Genomic DNA, 21,078 nt, shown 5'->3' with positions numbered 1-21,078 from the left:
AATGAACTATTTCAGTTGGAGTAGTGAATTATAATGAATTATAAATTCTGATTTTATGTTGTATTTCTAAGTAAGTCGTTTATGAGGTCACAAGATAAATGTAGAAAAGGATGATCATTCATGCCAACTTGTCAATTTTCAGATATAAAAAGCGCAAATTTCTTTACTCCCTTGCACCTCCTCTGAACTGTAGCATCTAATTGCCTCCAGGAACCGTGGGAATTGTTAACAATGCATGTACTAGCTCCGTTACCAAATTGGGTGTTGCTAGTAAATTTCTGTTTGTTCCACCTTTCTGCCTCTTCTTTAAATATTGCTATAACATTAACCTCCCACCAATTCAATGTTAATTCCAGTCTTTAATTGTTAAATGCATAAGGCCAAGGTTCATTCACACATTTCGCACTTTTACTTACAGCATTCTGGAGTGAGTGGTGTTAGACACTGCAGTTCAATCAGATTTGAGATTTTTTTTTAAGCTTTTTTTAACATTTCACTTGGATATTCTTTGTTTCAGTACTGTCCGCACATCATGCAAACTGCCTATATGACCTGCTTGTAAAGCACTTAAGACAACACTTTTCACTGTACCTCAGTACGTAGGACAGTACCAAATCAAATCAAACTGTATGCTAGTGAAGGAAGACCACTACTAAACAGTCATTTAAAAATACACAGCTTTGCTTTGGAGTGTCTTTTACTGACCTTGTCAGATCACTTATTGTTTTGCCGTCCAAACATAATTAAGAAAAGGATTATGCCCTTGTTGTCACGTTTAGTCAGTTTCATAATTACTTGATCCAGAACCTTCTGAATTTACGTGGACTTGCGATTCAGTTATTTTTAATTTATGAATCTTAATTTACGGATTTGAAAGTGTATTTATGAAAATCCAATATGGCCTTTTTTCAATTGTTCTAGATTCCACCCACAGGGAAAATTACTTTCTGAGACTCCTAACTTGTCAGTTCTGACAGTGAAGAATTTGTTAGAGGCAAGTGTGTGCAAAAGGATATATCCTATTTCATATTTTGAAAGCAGTGCTTGATAGTAATGTAAAATCAAACAAAATTTAGGTGAAGAAATAAGTAGATTCTTTGCCAGTCACCCTCGCCCTTTATCAAAATCATCAAGTTCGCCAAGTTGCTGTATTATTCAACCAGGCTTGAATGTTCTGTATTCCATTTTGTTTGCCTCTTACTGTAGAATTTGCATAGATTTGTTTTAATTGATACCGTTGGTAAACTCTCAATGCTGTAATATATAGTTAGAGGATCTTGACCTAACAACATTGAAGGAATGGCAATAAATTTCCAAATTGGGATGTTAAGTGGCTTGAAAGGGAACTGGCAGACTGGTATCCCTGCCCTTATTTTTCTAGATGGAAATGCTTATGTGTTTGGAAGGTACTGTCTAAGGATCCTGAATGAATTGCCACTATGCATTTTGAAGATGGTGTGCAGTGATGTGATTGTGCATTAGAGTTGGAGGGAGTGAATACTTAAGGATATGGTGCCAGTAAAGCAAGCCAGTAAAGAAGACATTTATGGAGCTTACCCCTCGGTAAATTATTTAATTACCCATCATCATTCATGACTAGATATGGCAGGATTGTGGAGATTAGATCCAATTTGTTGATTGTGGAATATATTTCACTGCCTTTTGCTTGCTACACGTGCTATTTGGTACATAAGTGGATCTGTTTTACAGCTATATCAAGTTGATATCTAATTTTTAGGTCTGCCTGATGCTGATTGTCATGGGGACTCTACAATTCTTTTAAACCATTCCTTTCATTTGCTTTTCTCAAGCATGTTGAATTACAAGTTTAGCTTCTTCCTTTCTTTCTGTTTTGATCTGTTTCCAGCATTCATGATTGGTTCTGATTTATTGTAGATTCTGACTTATTCAGTATTTGTGAAACCCTCTTACATAAGTAATTTAGCATCCTGAAAATATTTAACAGTAGTGTCTTGAGCCTATATTAAAAATAGTTCTCCTCTCAAAAGGTGTTGAATTTCATTAATTCACATTCATTTTTCCAAGATTATTGTCATTAACAATCTATATTTCTCTATCTTTCAAAGGAGTTGTTGCTGATGGTGTGGCAAAATGGGTTTTCAACTTGAATCTTGTGCCAAGCATCCTGAAAGAAGCCCATCAATCCAAGGAATTAGAGAATGCAGAAGAACCAATGGATGGGGAGAACAACATTCTTATAAGTGAGAAGTACAAAGAGCTTGACCTAGAAAGGATACTTGATGAGAAGAGTGTTTATTAATTTCACTGTAACATTAATGAATATATTGCGCAATTATGAGCAGTAAGGTTATTAAGAAAAAAAAATTGATAATCCATTTGACTATTCAAGTAATATTCATCAAACAGACAGTGGAGAACAGTGATTTTAATTTAAAAAGTCTGGTTGCCAGGTAGAATATAAATTGTTTTATAGCATGTGATATAGTTCATAACAGGGAATTCATGGGAGGCTAACATTTATTTCTTTGGGACGGCATGGTGGCTCAGTGGTTAGCACTGCAGCCTCACAGCACCAGGGACCTGGGTTCAATTCCAGGCTTGGTTGACTGTCTTTGTGGAAAGTTTAAAGAAATCTTGTGGAGTTTGCTCATTCTCCCCGTGTCTGCGTGGGTTTCCTCTGGGTGCTCCGGTTTCCTCCCACAGTCCAAAGATGTGCAGGTTAGGTGGATTGGCCATGCTAAATTGCCTGTAGTGTTCAGGGGTGTGAGGGTTATAGGGGGATGGGTCTGGGTGGGATGCTTCAAGAGGCAGTGTGGACTTGTTGGGCTGAAGGGCCTGTTTCCACACTGTAGGGCATCTAATCGTAATCCCAGAAGTAACTCCTCGGCCAGTAGTGATGATATTTGATCGCGCGGTTGCATCCATTTTGTTTTGTGCCAATATTTAGCTTTGTCTCATTCTCCAGTTGAGTAAGCAAGTGAACAGTGCCCTACCAATTCTCTATAATGGATACACTAAAACTATTATTTTTTTTTTTCATCATTGTTTTAAAGATGGGCCTTGCTTTCAATTGAAGTGAGTGATAGGTGTGGGGAGGCATGCGTCGACAGAACGACAAATGGCTAGCCCATGGCTTTTTCACCTAGGCCTAATTCATTCTTCACTATATGGTAGATGGGTAAGGTGCCTAGCACCACCCCCCTCACCCACCCAACCAGAATCTTGTGCCTTTTGAGTTAAGGTCTTAATTTCATTCCTATTGTCATAATACTGTCATTAGATAAGACTGGGCAAGTATTTTCTTTTTGCCAGCTTTGAAAATGGAACACAAAGTGGCATATCACCTTTTGTGGTGGGTGCCCTGTATGGAGCAAGGGCAAACCGCACACCCTCTCAAACAAAATGAAATGTTATGTCTTCTTCTTATACCTTTCTCCCAGCCTCCAAAACCTTATTTCTCCCAACCCTCCCCAGTGTCTAGTACATCGCCTCCCAAAGATCCTGAATAGCCCTAGTCCTCATTGTAGGCTTTCTTCTTCTTCTTCTTCTTCTTCTTCATCTTCTTGTTCGTCTTCTTCAAACTGGGTCATGCAGCTGCATTCACTACTGGGTTCTGGTGATCCTGGGACCAAAGAGCTCACGACTCATCAGATTGACCTGGAATTCCCAAGGGTTTAATGTCTTCCACTGACTGTGTTATCACAGCGGATCAGCAGTTTTCAAGCCATTCGGAATGGGAAGGGGGTAGGACCAAGCAATTGACTAAACTTGTATAAGCATCGCCTGAAACATTTCGAAACCTGTTCAGTTTTTTTGGCTATATTCATGCTGTGTGGATGTTTCTGGCTTGACCAGCAGTTTGGCCATCTACAACTGACCTTGACAAAGCAGTAGAATTGAGCTGTTGCAGCCTTTGTAGTGTTGACATACCTGCATAGCTAATTGGAAGGAGTTCTTGGATTTTGGCCCAGCAATAATGAAAACAACAGCCATATTTCCAAATCAGGGTGGTGGATCTCTTTGGAAAGCTTTGCGCAGTGGTGGTGTTTCCATCCATCATGTGTTGTCCCTTTGTAGTACAGATCAACTTTGAAAAAGTTGGAAAAGCTTTAATAACTTGCTGCATTGTGTTTTGTAAATGGTTTACACCATAGACACACATCTGTGGTGCTTGGGATACCATTCAAGGGATCTATTTTCCACTGGACAGTTTCAAAATTACTGAGTACAGTTTGAGTTTTGCTCCTCACAGAGGGGATATTTATTCAAATACCTTTTTATTTGTGGAAATTCTTTGGACAGCCAGGAAGTGAGATGTTAGCCACATTAAATGCAATCTGTTGATGTGTTCTTGCAGGCAAAGTATTTACTTTGTTGGCCTAGTTAGGATTCTGATTAAAGGTGATCTCCTTGGCAACATTTCTGCTAAGCTGTTTGGCTGTGCAGCTACTGAGAAGCACCACACATGTCAGTTCTGTTGTGAGTCCAGACAATCGAGACAATCTGCAAGTGCTGTAAATGGTAAAAGCCATTGCAGCTCTGACTTCATCTTCATCTTCAGCCACTTCGCTTTGGAAAGACGATCATGCAGGAATAACAGGCCTGCAATGATAACAGATTCATCTTGTGTTTATCTTGAATTAATCATTACTATTAATGTTTGTATCTGTAATTCAGCCAGTATAAATTGGAATTTAGAAGAATGGGGGATCGATCTGATAGAAACATATAAAACTATGAAGGAAATAGATAGGATAGAAGCTGGGAGGCTGTTTCCTCTGGTGGGTGTGTTTAGACTGTGGTCTAAAATGGGATTTTAAAATGTTTTTATTGTTACAGAGTTGCTGCAGCTGGCTTATGAGCAATTCCCCTGCAGTCTAGAATCTGATGCTGTTCATGCCCATTGTTGTTGGGAATATGTAGTGCAATGGAACAAAGATCCAGAGGTAAAAACAAATATACAACTTTTCAAATTGAATGGGTTGTAATATTGTACATGATAAAATTCACAACATGGCTTCTTTTATGTTGTGTTAAAATAACATCTGTGTGAAAGTTAGCATAGGAGGAGTTAAAATTCAGTATTCATATAAATTTGCATTCTAGTTTGTGTTATAAAAGGATTGTGAACTAAATAATTGTGCTTTAGAGGATAATCATTGTTATAAGTGGTAAAGATTATTTTCAAGAACTTCTCCCTATTGTGGCAGTAATATCTGTCTATGATACCAATGAAAAATTGTATTTCAAAAAACATATTTCAAGATATTTGACTTTTAATCATGTAAGCAAAAACATATTCTGAAATTGACTGCCATTTGCTGCAAGTGCATTTGTTTTGGGAAATACAGTAACAGGCAGCTCACAGATGCCCATTCGTTTATTGAGCACTCCAAAAACAAATGATGACTAACTCAGTATTTGAATTTCATTATACAAAGTCTGAGTTCTAGCTAATAATATTGAGTGAGAAATCTGCAGGCTGAAAGTGCAATGTTAAGGTTTTCTATTAATATTCTGTGCATTTTGGATAGACATAGAAATATGAGACAGCTCAAGCAGCTCTCTTGTTCCAATCATAAACATTGAGACCTCGCTGAATTGTTGGATCATTTTAGGATCCTCCTCCTGTTATCTTGTTGGGCTGATAGTCCAGCTCCACCTCTTCATAAAGCATGAAGGATAACTCTTGAGTTTCACTCTTGCAGTTACATAGTGTTCCCTTCCATAAGTGTTCCATAATCTCATGTCCAATTCCATTTGCTTTTTCTTGCAGTTGCTTTACGAAACTTTGAAATGTTGATATCATTATTGAACCAGTGCGGTACTTCCAAATCCATTTCATTACCATCATGAAAACTGCTCACCCACTACTGTTACCTCTTAATTTAACAGTCCTTGTGCTGTCCTTCCGTACTCCACTCTCCTCCAATTTCAATTCACCAAAACTTTGCTTGTATTTCGCTATGAAACAAATCCTGCTGACTGTTACCCCTGTGCTTGGTTTGTCTTCTAGTCCACATGAACCTCAGATTTAAAATATCATCTTTGTGCTCACTCATTTCCGTAGTTTTATTCCTACCAATCCCTCTAACTTCCTCCAGCCCAACTGCTCTGAAAACTCATTATAACTCCAATTCTTAAGTCCCTGTCTTCCTTTGATCCACCATTTGTGGTTGTTTGTCAAAATCCTAAACTCTGGAATTCTCACTGGAAACCACTTATACCTGTAGGCCCTCGCTGATTAAATTTTTCATCACAACTCCTTGCCTTTCGTCTTTTTGGCCCTGTGTCCGATTGTGTGTATTTGTTAATTATTTGAATGAACATTGTTGTGAGTGTCCACAGAGTTTCCAGTAAAAACTTTTTAGAGCAGTTTGCAATTAGATGATGGCTGTGAATGTGTAGCTATAAAATGCTGTTATTTAAAGGCTTTCCATACCCTGTCTACAATCTGTTTGAATTGCATATAGTGCATTTGATGTTTCAATGCAAAAATATTATTTTGTAATTATTTGACTTTTAAAGGGTTTTCTCTATAAAAGTTTGTGTGATTTCTCAATATCATCTGCTTTTGTCTTTGAACTTCTAGGAAGATCGTTTTCTGAGTATATCTGTGGATCATCTGAAATACATTGGCAATGCTCACGTTCAGCGAGGTTAGTACCTGCTATTCTATACCAAATAGAATGCAATAAATATAGTTAAACTGTATAAATATAGGAAATATTAATGTGTCTGAGAAACAAACACCAGCTAGGATTGGAAATCCATGCTTTGAATTATACCTAGTCATCTTCGGTTCCCTTAAACCCCAGAATTGCTATATTCAATTCCAGGATCCCTACTCCAAACTCCAAACCCAAAACCTAGTTCCGTTAGTTCAGTGCTACCTCCCTTATCCTGCTGTTTTCAGCTTGTTCTTGCAGTTAAAAACTTGTGACCTATGAGCAACTCTTCCTATACTCCCTCTGTGTCTTCACGTATACTCTTTGTTGATAAAATGTGATGACTATTAAGTACATTAATAATCCATCATTTAGGAGGACTTGTACACTTAATGGGAAGGTCCTGAGGAATGTTGCTGAGAACAGATACCTTGGGGTGCAGATTCGGAGTCGCAGGAACACAGGGTGGTGAAGAAGACATTTGATACACTTGCCTTTACTGGTCTGTGCATTGAGTATAGAAATTGGGAGGTACTGCTGAGCCTCTCCTGGACATTGGTTTGGCTACTTTTGGAGTATTGCATTCAATTCTGGTCTCCTTGCTATAGCAAAGACGATATAAAACTTGAAAGAGTTCAGAAAAGATTTACAAGGATGTTGTCAGAATTGATGGGTTTGAGCTGGAGGGAGAGGCTGAATAGGCTGGGGCTATCCTCCCTGGAGATTTGGAGGTTCAGAGTTGACCTTTCAGAGGTTTATAAAATCATGAGAAGCAGGACAGGGTAAATAGCCATGCTCTTTTCCCCAGAGTATGGGAGTCCAAAACTCGAGGGTATAGGTTTAAGGTGAGAGGGGAAAGATTGAAAAGGAACCGAAGGGGAAACTTCTTCACATGCAGGGTGGTGCGTGTATGGAATGAGCTGTCAGAGGAAGTGATGGAGGCTGGTACAGTTACAGCATTTTAAAAGTCGTCTGGATAGGTATATGAATAGGAGGGTTCAGAGGTATGTAGGCCAAATGCTGGCAAATGGGACTAGATTAATTTATATCTGGTCAACATGGATCAGTTGGACTGATGGATCTATTTCCACACTATATATCTTTTGACTCTATAATAATAATGAAGGCCACTTAGTTTTAAAGAAACGTTTTCAGAATTGTAGGTAAAATCCAAAAATACTGTGCAGTTCTGTTATTCGGCCACCTTAAATTGTCATGGTAGATCAGATTTTAACCTCAACTCAATATTCCTATATACCCAAGATCATAATTCATCCCATTAGTTATCTCTGCCTTATAAATACTTAAAGATTTTGCCTTCACTGCCTTTTTGAGGAAGGGAATTCCCAATTTTTTTTCCCTGATTGGTCTTAAATGGGTGACCCCTCATTTTTAAACTATAACCCCTATTTCTAGATGCTCCCACGCAAGGCAACACCTAGTTAAATCCTCTGAGGATCTTGTATACAATTAAGTCAGCTGTGATTCTTGCCAACTCCAAAGGATACAGGCCTAGCCTATTTAGCCTTTCCTTGGAAGGCTATCTGCTGATTTCCAGGTATTAGTCAAGTTAAACCTTCTGTGAACTACTTCCAGTGCATTACCATCCTAGCAGAAGTACAGTGGCTAGTACTGTACACAGTACACCAGACATGGTCTCACTAATGTCCTGTATAACTGAAGCATAATCTCCCTACTCTTGCATTTGATTCCCTGGCAATAAAACTCAACTTTCTATTAGTTTTCCTGATTACATGTGTACACATCTTCAAACCTTGGAAACATGCTTTTTTTAAGTCAATCAAAATATTGATCTATTAGTGATGGCAAGTGGCCAGTAGCAACAATGGAATTATTTATATCTTTAAAAATCACCAGCAATATGATAAGTAGTAAGGAGATGTCTTTTTGACACTGGATTTCTATTTATTTGTTCCTACGAAACAGACACTGGCAAATAATGATAAACACATGAAGTAGCAAAGAGATCAAATTGAAAACAGTGTTAGTGCAATAGATTATAAAATGCTGTTTAGTCTTGAATCAAACTTCCAGAATATATTTGAGTAAATGCCAACAGATGTCTACATTGTTTCCAATAATGCAAAGAAGTCACAGTGTGATGCAGAACGTATCCTGGACAGAAGCACTGTAAACCAATCACAGGGCTTGTAGAAAAATAGGAGGGCTACTAAGTGAACTGGGTAATCTTTTCCAGCAGGTGTAGTGCTAGTGGGTGCCTAAACCAGCAGAAGAACAATAAAGTGAAGTGCTAAATGGGCGCACTTTTCAGATGAGAGGCCGGGCCTTATTCATAACTCAAAGATGAAATGAAACAAATCAGAAAGGGTGGAATATTAAGATCGTGGAAAAAAATACAACTGTTTTTCAAAAAGATGATAAAGAAAATGAAATATTAAATTTTAAACTTCAGTTACGGGACCCAAGATGGTAGGGCAGTGGTGCAGTATGGGAAATAACAAAGTGTCAGACTACAGAAATTTAGTTCCACGTTATGGCTTAGGAACCCCATTGTTACAAGAATGATTTTGATTGTAAGTATTTACATCGTGACATTCAAATATGAAACTCAAGCTTATTTCATAAAATTGAATATTTCAATAATATTCTTAGTGGTTGAAATATTTGGCTGAGTCATTGTAACCAGCTCCACCTCAAATCATTCTTTAATTTGCAGGAGTTGCTGTAATGATGTGGAACACCTTTATTGTAAAGAGACTGTCGGCTGCTGCTTATCTAATGGATAAGGTAAAGCTGAATATTTAATTTCTATTGTCGTGTTGACATTATTATTTAGTTAGATAAATCATTATAACGAAAATTATGATAAACAGATGAAGTAGCAAAGAGATCAAATTGAAAACAGTACTGGTGTAACAGATTATAAAATGCTCTTTAGTCTTGAATCAAACTTCCAGAATATATTTGAGTAAATGCTAACAGATGTCTACATTGTTTCCAGTAATGCGAAGAAGTGACAGTGTGATGTAGAATGTATCCTGGACAGAAGCACTGTAAACCAATCACAGGGTTTGTAGAAAAATTGCATTTCAGGATTGAACAGAAAATTTCGCAACTAAGGTTATAAAAATGGTTCCTTAACGTGAATAAGAAACCCACAGGCAGCACGGTGGCTCAGTGGGGTTAGCACTGCTGCCTCACAGCGCCAGGAACCCGGGTTCAATTCCATCCTCAGGCAACAGTCTATGTGGAGTTTGCATATTCTCCCCATGTCTCTGTGGGTTTCCTCCCACAGTACAATGATGCGTGGGCTAGGTGGATTGGCCAGGCTAAATTGCCCATAGTGTTCAGGGATGTGTAGATTAGGTGGGTTATGGGGGCTGGGTCTGGGTGGGAAGCTCTGAGGATCAGTGTGGATTTGTTGGGCCAAAGGGCTTGTTTCCACACTGGAAGGATTCTATGATCTATATTTTGGTTGAACTGCATGTGCTTTTTGTTGTCATCTAGTGGACATTTTCATTTAAATCAGTGATATCTGAAATTTACTGGTGTACTAATTAATAATGTTAAGACTGAAATACTAACAAAGACAATACTCCATTGTTATAGGGGAGCAATACTAGCTATACCCTTGTTCAGTTGTATTGAAGTAAGGATTTTTTTTGTGCACCTTGTCAAACTACAGTATTCTGTTGCTGCAGTGATTAGGTGCTTCCAAATTGCTGTAATGCCACTAACTGTTTAACGTCCAGGTTTTATAGGTAGCAGCATCACCAATGTAGGTTGCTCGATTTCTATTCCTGATTTCCCTGGAGCACTTAAGTTTGTTACGTACCGAGCAATTGAAGGGTTACAAGATTTTTAATCATTTAACTTTTATTGATGAAAAGGGCCATTAAAGCTGTTTAATGTTTTTTAAATAGGTTGGCAAGGCACCAAAAGACAGACTATGCAGAAGAGTGAGTATTTTGAAAATATTGGGAGATCGCATTGGTAATTCTTCACTGGCATTAGAAACCTTTTCCAGCTTTTCTTTGTTTATTTTGAATTGAAGTTATAGGAAGGACAGGAGGAGGCAACAGCTTATCACTGGGCTGTTAATCCAGAGACCCAGCTATCTCCTGGGGAACCAGGTTTGAATCCCGTCATGACAGAGGGTGGAATTTGAATTCAATAAAAATCTGGAATTAAGCATCAAATGATGACCATAAAACCATCATTGACTGTCAGGAAAAACCCGTTGGGTCCACTAATGTCCTTTTAGGGAAGGTAATTACTGCCGTTACCTGGTCTGGCCTATGTGTGATTTTAAACCCACAGTAATGCAATTGACTCTTAACTGTCCTCTGGGCAATTAGGGTTAAGTAATAAATACTGCCTAGTCAGCGATGCCTTCATCCCATGAATGAACAAAATAGGCTGTGAGAATATAATCAAGTTTGGGACCTGAAATTAAATCCAATCTAGAGAAATGGAGATGAACCTTTCTCTTACCTGGAATGAGGAGAAAGTGAGATTAACTTGCAGTGTTTCAATCAGCTTTGTTGTTCAACAAAATGCACCACAGTGCATTACGACATGGAGATATACATCTGAACCAAAGCGGCCTTTCTACCTCTGTATTTATCACACAGTAAAATTAAACTGTTGAAGATCCCCAAGTAGTCACTCCAATGGTTCCTAACCAGAATCTTGAATCTCAATCCCAGATTTAATGAACAATTAATCTCCAGACACCAGTTTTATATCGTAAACAAAAGACTTAACAATTTATTAAGTATAGTCTAATGTTAACAGTGAGAAAATTAGACAGCACTGTAAATGGTTGAACACCTGTGCTTTAAACGTAAACCATTTTTTTCAGCCCCAGTCACAGAAAAAACAGGCAGGTAAACATACAGTTAAGGGATAAATAAGATAATAAAACTGGCCAGACTATTTAAACGTCCTTCAGGATACATTGTTCACAGGCGTAAATGTGGACTTCTTGGCTTTTTTTTCCCTAAAATGTTGATCAAGCAAAGGCAGTGATACTTCTAACTCGCCTTTCTACCCTTTCACCTTCTGGAAACTAATGTAGCAGATGAGATAAGGAGCTTTCAAATCTTCAGGCTGTCAAAGCAGCAATCCAAAACCATCTCTCAGAAAACATAGTTTTAAAACAAAAACAAACTTTAATTTTGGGTCCATTCTGATAGACACTCCCTGAGGCATCAGTCTCCATTCAACAACTGCCATCTTTGGAACATAGTGCATCTTTCAGACCCACTGGAACCAGCTCCCAGGTACCAACCTTGTTAATAGCCAACTTCTGAATCTGTTTAAATATAGTTCTCTTCCTGGTAGTCACTTTGTCTGTTAGATCCTTTTAGTCAAGGCTTAGCCTGCAATTAACCTCCTCCTGGTCTCTCAAATTATTAAAAAAAGGCTTGCCTTGTTCTGTTCTTTCCATCCTTAGACTTTGGGACAGCTATCAGTCATTTCTGGCTCATAATTGAAAATTAAATAAGAATAAATTAAAATCATGAAACATTGCTGACAGTTCTAACAAGTAGTATAGAGAAAGCATCTTTAAAAAAATGGATAACTTCTTTCAAACCTAATTTTGATACTGAAGTCTTTGATTCAGCTTCCGTTAACATATAATTTAACTTAATGGATTTCTGCCAGTACTTAATATTGAAATCTAATGTGCTGCTGCATAAAACTGACAGTTTCCTGTGAGGGATGAACATTCTGCCAAGACTTGCAAACTCCACCTTCTGAATTTATCTGCGAGCTGGGGTCTTAACCTTGCCACTTGTGAAGCTCTGTGTTCGGCCTCCTGAGTGAATGTTAATTACTGTGCAGATGCTCTGTTTCAACTCTGTTTGACTGATATTTTCTAACACAGTATTCTGGTCAACCAGTCTGGAGTACTACACTCAATAACTTTACAGATCCTATAAATCTGCCTTTTTTTTTTGAAAAAAGACATTGTTATTTAAATTTCTGTTTGTGAAGTATGCAATGGAATGATATGCTTAGGACAGAGATAGCATCTCATAGTGCTGAGGTGCTAAAGATCACTGCTTCAGTATCCCAGTCCTTAGAACTGAATTTTGCCAAGTTTCTCCTCCATTCTTGACAAGTTACCTACCCTGACTCTGTAGTGAGGGAATTTGAGAAAATGAAATGCTCTTCTTAGAAATGGGGGAAAAATTGAGGCACTGCTTTATGTCGCTGTCCGCATACTTTTCAAAGCCAATATCAAGGGTACTGATGAGAAAATAAGGAAGAAAAAGGAGGCATGTGATGCATACTTCAATAATAATAGCAATAGAGATCAGGAAGAGGATCTCAAATGTTGAAGAGAAGCGAAGGCTGAGAGAAAGCATGAGGAAAGGATGGGAGGCTGCACTAAAATCAGTCTTCAAACAAAGTCTTCAAGTTCTTCAAACATGCCAATAGTAAAAGATTAGTGAAGGATAGAGTGGGGCCCATAAGGAGCAAGCACAGTAAACTGCTCACTCAAGCAAAGGATATGACAGAGGTACTAAATGAACGCTTTGCTTCTGTTCTTAACAAATTAGAAAATGGTGACAGTGGTTGAAAATGTAGGTATTCTGCATATGTACAGTAAAGTGATAGAAAAAGAAGAAGTACTAGAAAGGCTGGCAGCACTGTAGGTAGAGAGGTCACAAGGCCTGGATAGGATGCATCCTAGAATTCTGAGAGAGGTAAGAAAGCAAATTGTGGACCCCTTGACAGAAATTTTCCAGGCTTCTCTGAACACAGCATTAATCCCATTAATCCTAGTGGACAGGAGGATTGCAAATGTGGGGCTGTTGCTTTAAATAAGGGGCAAGGGATAACACAGGAAATGACAGATCTATCAGCTTGACATCAATAGTGGGGAATCTGATGGAAGCCATAATGCAGGAGAAGATAAACATAAACTTAAAGAAAAATTAGCTTATACTAGACAGTCAACATGGCTTTGTCCAGGGCAGATCATGTCTGACAAATTTAGTTTGGTCTTTCAATGACGTGACACAGGCAGTGTATGACGGTTGTTGGGTTGTGTATATTTGGACCTACAGTGCCACATGGCAGGTTGGTTAGCAAATTAGAAATATTTGAGATTGAGTCCTTTGCAGCATGGATTAGAAGTTGGCTAATAGAAGACAGAGGGTACGTATGGATGGCATTCCTCAGACTTGAGAGGAGTTGAAAATGGTGCTCCCCAGGAATTGGTATTGGAGACCTTGCCTTTTATAATTTATATGTTTAAAAAAAAAACAATTTGGAGGTGGGTGTTGAGGGCAAAATCTTGGATATGTAGATGATACCAAGCTTGGGAGAATAGTGAATTGTGAGGATGACACTGAATGACTTCAGAGGGACATAGACAAGTTGGCCATATTGCAGACACTTGCAGATGAATTTCAATGCAAAGAAATGTAAGGTAATGCATTTTGGTAGAAGAAAATTGGAGAGGCAGTAAAGCCTCAATGGTGTAACTTTGAGGGGAGTACAGAAGCAGAGGGACTTCAGGGTTCATGTGCATAATTTGCAGAATGTAGCCAGGCAAGACAAAACTGTTACTAAGAAGGATAATATGATCCTTGAGTTTATAAATAGAGGCATAGAGTATAAATCACAGAAGTGATTCTCCACCTCTACAAACCGCATCTGTAGGATAGTGTTTGGTTCTGGGCACCTTAGATGCTAAATCCCTAGACAGAGTGCAAAGGAGATTTACTAGAGTGATACCAGGAATGGAGGGATTTTAGATACAAGGAAAACTTAGGGAAATTGGGCTTATTCTACTTGGAGCAGAGCAGTTAAGGGGTGACATTATTTAAAATAATTTAACAATTTTGACAGGTTCAAGGTTATTCAGTTTCCTGCAGTTGCTATGTCAGTAAATAGGCAATACAGTTTCAAGATTGTCAGCAAAAGAGCTATGATTGAGATGAGGAACATCTTTACTGAGTGTTGTTAGGATCTGGAATATGCTGCTTGACAGAGTGGTGGAGGCTAATCTGTAAGTGGTTGAAAAAAAATGGCTTGACATATTGGAGTGCAGTGGAGGTAGGGCTGGAGAATGGGACTAGCTGGGCAGCTTTAAAGAAGTGGTACAGACATGCTGGGTTCAATGGCCTCCTGTACTGCAAAATTCTAATACCAGAAGCTTGGAATATAATCATCTGCCCATGCATTCAGCATGGACTGGTACAGGGTGCATTGGGATCTTGGGAGGAGAAACATGCTACAAACATTCTTAAAACAAAGGGAAATGTTGACTGATTTAAAATGCCCTATTTTAAAGTTTGATTTTTCTTTTTCTGAACAGGATGTAGGCATGAGTGATACCTCCATGACCTCCTTCCTTGGTTCTTGTTCATTGCTCCTCCAAACTTTAATGGAGGTAAAGAACTTACGTTTTAAATTATCCGGTTTGGAATGATTTTTACATAAAAATATAATTATTTGTAGAATCAATTATAGTTAGTGTTGCTTTCACCTTTTGGGACTTTGTGTTTCAATCCATATAGCCAGTTGTATGGAAAATCCTTCAATTTCGAAGCTTTTGGGAATTCTTTGTATTTGGACTTGAACAGCCCACCAAATTATCGAGTGTGTTTGGAACCAAATAGTGAGACACCATTAAACGGAGTATCCTGAACCTCAGCAGGCTGCTACTGACAACAATAGGAATTTTAACTGGAAGTAAAGATGTGCATTAGCAGGACTTTTAAATTCACTGCTATCCCTTCTTAAACCAGGAGTGTTTAATACAGAAGTTGTATGCATGTGGAAAGGAACAGTTCTCGAGCATAAACATCTGGTCTTCTCAGTAATGGTCATAAACATATATATTGCAAAACATTACTAATTGATTTTCTAGGGATGATATTGGCTTTAGCATGTGAAAAATTTAAATATTCCAGTCTTGTCTGGCATCTTCATATTATTAAAGATGTGCTTTGACAACCTTGGCAATGAAGCTTGTTGTCTTGAAATTAGTCCTAAATTTTTATTGTAGGTGGAGAGGGAAGTGAATGTTTAGTTAGGTGTGCAGTGACATTGGAATTCTGCCTCAGGTGGCATTGGAGGTATTAGAATAGTTCTAAGGTGGAGGTTGATTCAACAGATTTGTTGAAACGTAGGAAGTAGGAGCAGAAATTTTGTTAGGCCCTTTTGAGCCCACTCCACCATTCAACAACATCTTGACTAATCCTGATTTCAACAACATACTTCTGTTCTCTTCCCCAAGTTCCTTTACACCTTTACTTTATGGAAATATGTTTATTTACTCCTTAAATCTATTCAGCGACTTGGCCTCCACAACATTCTGTGGTGGAGAATACCACTAGTTCATATCCTTGAGTGAAGAAATTCCTCATTTTAGTCCAAAATGGCTTATCACATATCCTGAAACAGTGATCCCTTGTTCTGAAGATCTCAGTGAGGAAAACATCATTCTGCATCAGAATTTTAATATGTAACAATAAGGACTTGTCTCAATCTTCTGAACTTCGTTGAATACAGGTCCGGTTGACCTAGTCTGTTCTCCCCATATGATAAAACTGCCATTCAGAATCAGACTGTGAACTTTCACTGCACTCCTCCTATGGCAAGTATATCTTTTCTTGGGTAAGGATAGGTTCGTATTGATATTGATTCATTACCTAATTGTTCATCGGGGATTGGTGGGACTGTGGAAGACATACAGATCAGCTGTGGTCTTATTGACTGGCAGAGCAGGCTTTAAGGACTGAATGGCTAACTTCTGCTAATTCATCCTCTAGAGCAAGGTAGACTTTTTAAAACACATCAGTATTCGTACACCATCCTGTGATAAACAATAATTAACCTTCACCATACTTAATGTAACAAATGTCAAAGAATATATGTGAAAACCATCTTTTTGTCACAGTTGTTGTAAAAGGCAAGGTGAAAAAAAAAGACTGCACTTACAAATAGAAAATGTAACATCTTACTATCTGAGAGATTGTTAAATAATTGAAACTCATTGAGTAGAAGAAAAGCCTCAAATCAAAGGAATTTTGATTTTTTTCTTTAAATTTTAAGTTCATGTTTGCTAACAATTGTTGAAAGAAAAGCATAGATGTGTTTCAAGGGAGCTAGATGAACAGTTGAGGATAAAGGTAAAAAGGCTGATAGAGTTTAGTACAGAGAATAGGGGCAGGCTCACAAGGGGCATTTATACCATCATGGATAAATTTGGCCTAATGACCAGTTTCTTTTTGCTGTATATTCTGTAATTGAAATTTTATGCTGGTTTAACTCTTTCTTTTGTTTATATAGTTGTTACAGAGTTTTATATGTGATACTAAAATGCTCTTTTTAAAATATTATCAATGTATTAGGCTGAAGTTAGCAGTGATGAAATGAAGGAACCATCTCTAGACATAGAAGATACTTGGTCATCTGTGGAAGGTCCAACGTCAATAGTGGATCTGGCTCTAGAACAAGGACATGTCCATTACCCATTGGTTCAGCATCACTATGTTTTGGCTGTTGTTATGCATGGAATAATGCTGTTTGGGATGAAGTCTGTCAAAATATTTAGTCTCTTTGACAGTAAGGTACTGTCTAATTTATTGTTTTAATGTTTTGTAGACACTCAAAAAAGTTTGCTGATACAAACGTGTCTGCTTTTCTTAAGAGTGTGAAACTGAAGATTTAATATTAGGGAATTAAAATCTGAAACAACTGCAGATGTTGTAGATCAAAAACATTAAACAGAAATTGCTGGACAAACTCCACAGTTCTGGCAGCATCTGTAGAGAGAAATCAGAGATAACATTTCGGGTCCAGTGACCCTTCCTCAGAATTATCACTTTCCTCAGAATTATCACTGGACCCGAGATGTTAACTCTGATTTCTCTCCACACAGCAATCGTTGTACTTTAATTATTTCCTTCCAAGTTCGCAATGTGTATTACTTATTACTTACCTAGCCATTCAACACTGTTTTGAAATGTAAGTGAAGTTGCTTTATAGGATAACTTAATGAATTGTAAGAATTTTGTTGTCCTGGACAAAAAAATAGTCTAATATTTTTGCTATATCCTTACTTGCAGGGCAAAAATGCATTTTTCAAAGAGCTAACATCAATCCAGCTGCTGCCAAGTGGCGATATGGATCCTAACATAGTGTCTCTCAGACAACAGGTAAGCAAATCTTTGAATAGATTGTGGATCATCAAGACTGTCACTGTCGTTGTTATTTGCCTCATTAAATACAATTTGGAAACAGGTATTTTGTATGAAAATTTTAATTCTGGACTTGGTAACAATGGTGCACTTTTGAGTTTTCAGTGATTTAAAACTTTGTTTCAAGTTATAATCGTTTAGAAACTGATTAAGTTCAAGTTCAATTCATATTATGTGAAGTTGGTCTGAGTATCTACATCTGCACAAAAACTGTCACTTGTGGTACTAAGGGGAGGCGATTGCCTAGTGGCATAATCGCTGGATCCAGGTTTGAATCCTGCCATGGCAGTTGGTGGACTTTGAATTCAATAAAAATCCAGAGTTAATAGTCTAACAGTGACCGTGAAATCATTACTATTTGTCAGGAAAAACCCATCTGGTTCACTAATGTCCTTTAGGGAAGGAAACTGCCATCCTTACCTGGTCTAACCTACATGTGACTCCAGCAATGTGTGGTTGACTCTTAAGTGCCCTCTGGGCAATTAGGGATGGGAGGCCAGCCAAGCCAGTGATGTCCAAATCCCATGAACGAAGAAATTTTTTAAAAATCACCTAACATGATCATTGCACTGGATTTCATTCCATGGCTAATTCTGACATTAAGTGCTTGGAAATGTAAAGTGTTCCAAAACTGGAGCCATTCTCAAATGTACAAAATCAGGAAAAAACAAAGGACCAACATTCGTGTAGCATTTTGCCTCATTTCTTGATGCAATTAATTACTTATTTATGGAGTAACTTATCAATGTTGTCCTCCAGTTCCTCATGAAATTAGTCAGTGCTTCAGTGAAAGAACTAATCAAACCTCCAAAGACTGAATGTACTTCTGAACAGCAATCTCATCAAGAACAAAATGAAGACTGGTCATCAGTGGCAGTGGAGCTGTCTCAGAACCTACAAGTGAATGAGGATGTTATCCGTCGACATTATGTATGTGAGCTGTATAATCATGGAATTGACCATATTGGTGAAGAGGTAACACATATTTTAAACAAATGTCTTAAATATAGATATATGATTAAAGTAATAGAGTTGCCAAGTCACTTCGTTGGCTGTACTTTTTGAATAACCCAGGAAGTTGGATGGATTGTCTGTTGCAATTAATAAGTAAGAAATTATTGGTTTTATGTAGTGCCTTTCCCATTCTAAAGACATCCCAAAGTGTTTTGCAACTCGTGAACTTTTGTATAGTAGTCATTGTTGTTTAGGCCGCTAGGTTTTACACAGCAAGGTCTTCAAACACTAATAAGCCAATAGCTAAACTGATGATAAACATATATTGAGACTGAAATTTGTGGATCTGATTTTGTGACTGTTTTAATTATCTATTGAAGGTCACCAACAGAAACAACAGATCAGGAGCTTGTGTTTATATATTGCTGTTGAATTCCTAAACGTGTCAAAATGCTTTATGATTTTTTAAAAGTATAGTCACCATTATGTAAACAGATGGCAGACAAATTATACAGAGCAAGCTTCTATAAGTAGAAATGAGGGAAAGGATCTCTCTTTAGGAATGTAGATTGAAGGATAAATGCAGCTACATAGCTCAGAATCCTTTGATCTGCAGAAAGTATGGTGGGATCTTTAAATTCTGTAATATAAAACTAGTGACTTAACTCCTGCTGTCCCCTTTCTCATGTATGGATAATGTTGCATTGTCTGTTGAAGTTAGGGTTCTACAGTTTATTCTCACTCAATGCTGAGAATTCAAGATTCATTCCAGACACTTGAGCACAAAAACAGAGGTTGACACTTAACATTGCTACTAATGGAATGCTGCACTGTCTGTGATCCCATCTTTAGGATAAACCATTGCATCAAGGTTCTGTCTTCTGATGTGATAAAAGATCCCATTTTTGAAGAGCCAGGGAGTTTATGGTGTTGTGGTTAATACTTATTCTTCAAAGTTGCTGGAAAAACTTAGCAGGTCTGGTAGCATCTGTAGAGGAGAAAAGAGTTAATGTTTCGGGTCCAGTGACCCTTCCTCAGAAGCAGACCCGAAACGTTAACTCAGTTTTCTCTTCCATAGGTGCTGTCAGACCTGCTGAGCTTTTCCAGCAACATTGTTTTCATTCCTGATTTACAGCATCAGCAGTTCTTTTGGTTTTTATTTAATTAAAAAGAGGTATTCTGGTTGTAATCACATTATTTCTTGTGGGGAATATTCACTTTCCTACATTCAGTTGTGCCTTCAATCCAAAATTACTCTACCCAGCCTTAAAACCTGAGGTTGGGAATGCAAGTTTGGTCTGCACAAGATTCTTCAGTGTCTCTGATCCTGGTCTTCCACTTATTGTCACTGTTGAAGTGGCATCTCCCACAAAAGCCAGCACTGAGTACGTGATAGTGGGACGAAGGAATAGATGGCTAGCTTACGTTGGGATTACTTGTGTGTCTGTGTCTGTGTGGCGGGGGGGTGGAGGTAGAGTGGCTGTCTTAGAAAGGTAGTTGTAAAGCCCTCTATCAAAAGTCTTCAATGAATGTTACCTCTGTAACAGTGGGATAATTTGGAAAAAAATTCTTTTGACATTGTTCAATTAACATTTTGTCGTTTGATTCTTTTTTAAAAAGCAGGATTTCAGTCTGAGATAACAAGGTGTAGAGCGCAATGAATACAGGCCAAACAACATCAGAGGTACAGGAAAGCTGACGTTTTGGGTCTGGACCCTTCAGAAAATGGGTCCAGACCCGAAACATCAGCTTTCCTGCTCGGCCTGCTGTGTTCATCCAGCTCCACACCTTATCTCCAATTCTCCAGCATCAGCAGTTCCTACTATCTCTGAAAAGATTTCAGTCTGAGCCTTTATAACCTAATTTTAGTTTGTCATCTGTTCAGGCCCTTCTGCAGGTACTTGATCAAGAGGTCCTGGCATCCCAGCTGCTTGTACTGACAGGACAGAGACTTGCATATGCGTTACTTCATACTCAGACGAAGGAAGGCATGGAGCTGCTGGCCAGACTCCCACCAGTGTTGTGTACATGGCTTAAGGCTATGGTGAGTATCGGATCTATTTTATCAATGACGTTAACACTATGCTAGAAGAACATAGACATTGCAACAAAAATGACATGGCTACGTATGAAAGACTTCCTTTTGGTGGAATACAGAAATCAAAAACTGGTTCTATGTACTATACATAGCATTTAACATGTTGACTGTTATATTTACTTTGATGCTTTTCTTCTCGTTCTTTAAAGATAATTCCAATCAAGTA

General features: G+C 38.1%; 1 protein-coding gene across 1 annotated transcript in view; it reads left to right on the top strand.

The window, feature by feature from the left end:
• The window catches only part of rab3gap2 (RAB3 GTPase activating protein subunit 2 (non-catalytic)), a 94,029-nt gene that overhangs the window by 70,753 nt on the left and 2,198 nt on the right, over positions 1-21,078 (top strand). The window contains exons 25-34 of the mRNA XM_059648579.1: positions 2,088-2,222; positions 4,822-4,928; positions 6,575-6,641; positions 9,349-9,419; positions 10,556-10,591; positions 14,971-15,045; positions 17,012-17,230; positions 17,729-17,818; positions 18,620-18,835; positions 20,700-20,858. Coding sequence (XP_059504562.1) covers positions 2,088-2,222; positions 4,822-4,928; positions 6,575-6,641; positions 9,349-9,419; positions 10,556-10,591; positions 14,971-15,045; positions 17,012-17,230; positions 17,729-17,818; positions 18,620-18,835; positions 20,700-20,858 — 1,175 coding nt within the window. The remainder of the gene's footprint in view (positions 1-2,087; positions 2,223-4,821; positions 4,929-6,574; positions 6,642-9,348; positions 9,420-10,555; positions 10,592-14,970; positions 15,046-17,011; positions 17,231-17,728; positions 17,819-18,619; positions 18,836-20,699; positions 20,859-21,078) is intronic.

The sequence above is a fragment of the Stegostoma tigrinum genome, chromosome 9, assembly GCF_030684315.1.
Source record: "Stegostoma tigrinum isolate sSteTig4 chromosome 9, sSteTig4.hap1, whole genome shotgun sequence".
NCBI classification, from domain to species: Eukaryota; Metazoa; Chordata; class Chondrichthyes; order Orectolobiformes; family Stegostomatidae; genus Stegostoma; species Stegostoma tigrinum.
Note: the sequence above shows the minus strand (reverse complement) of the source record. Positions and strands in the feature narration are given on the sequence as shown.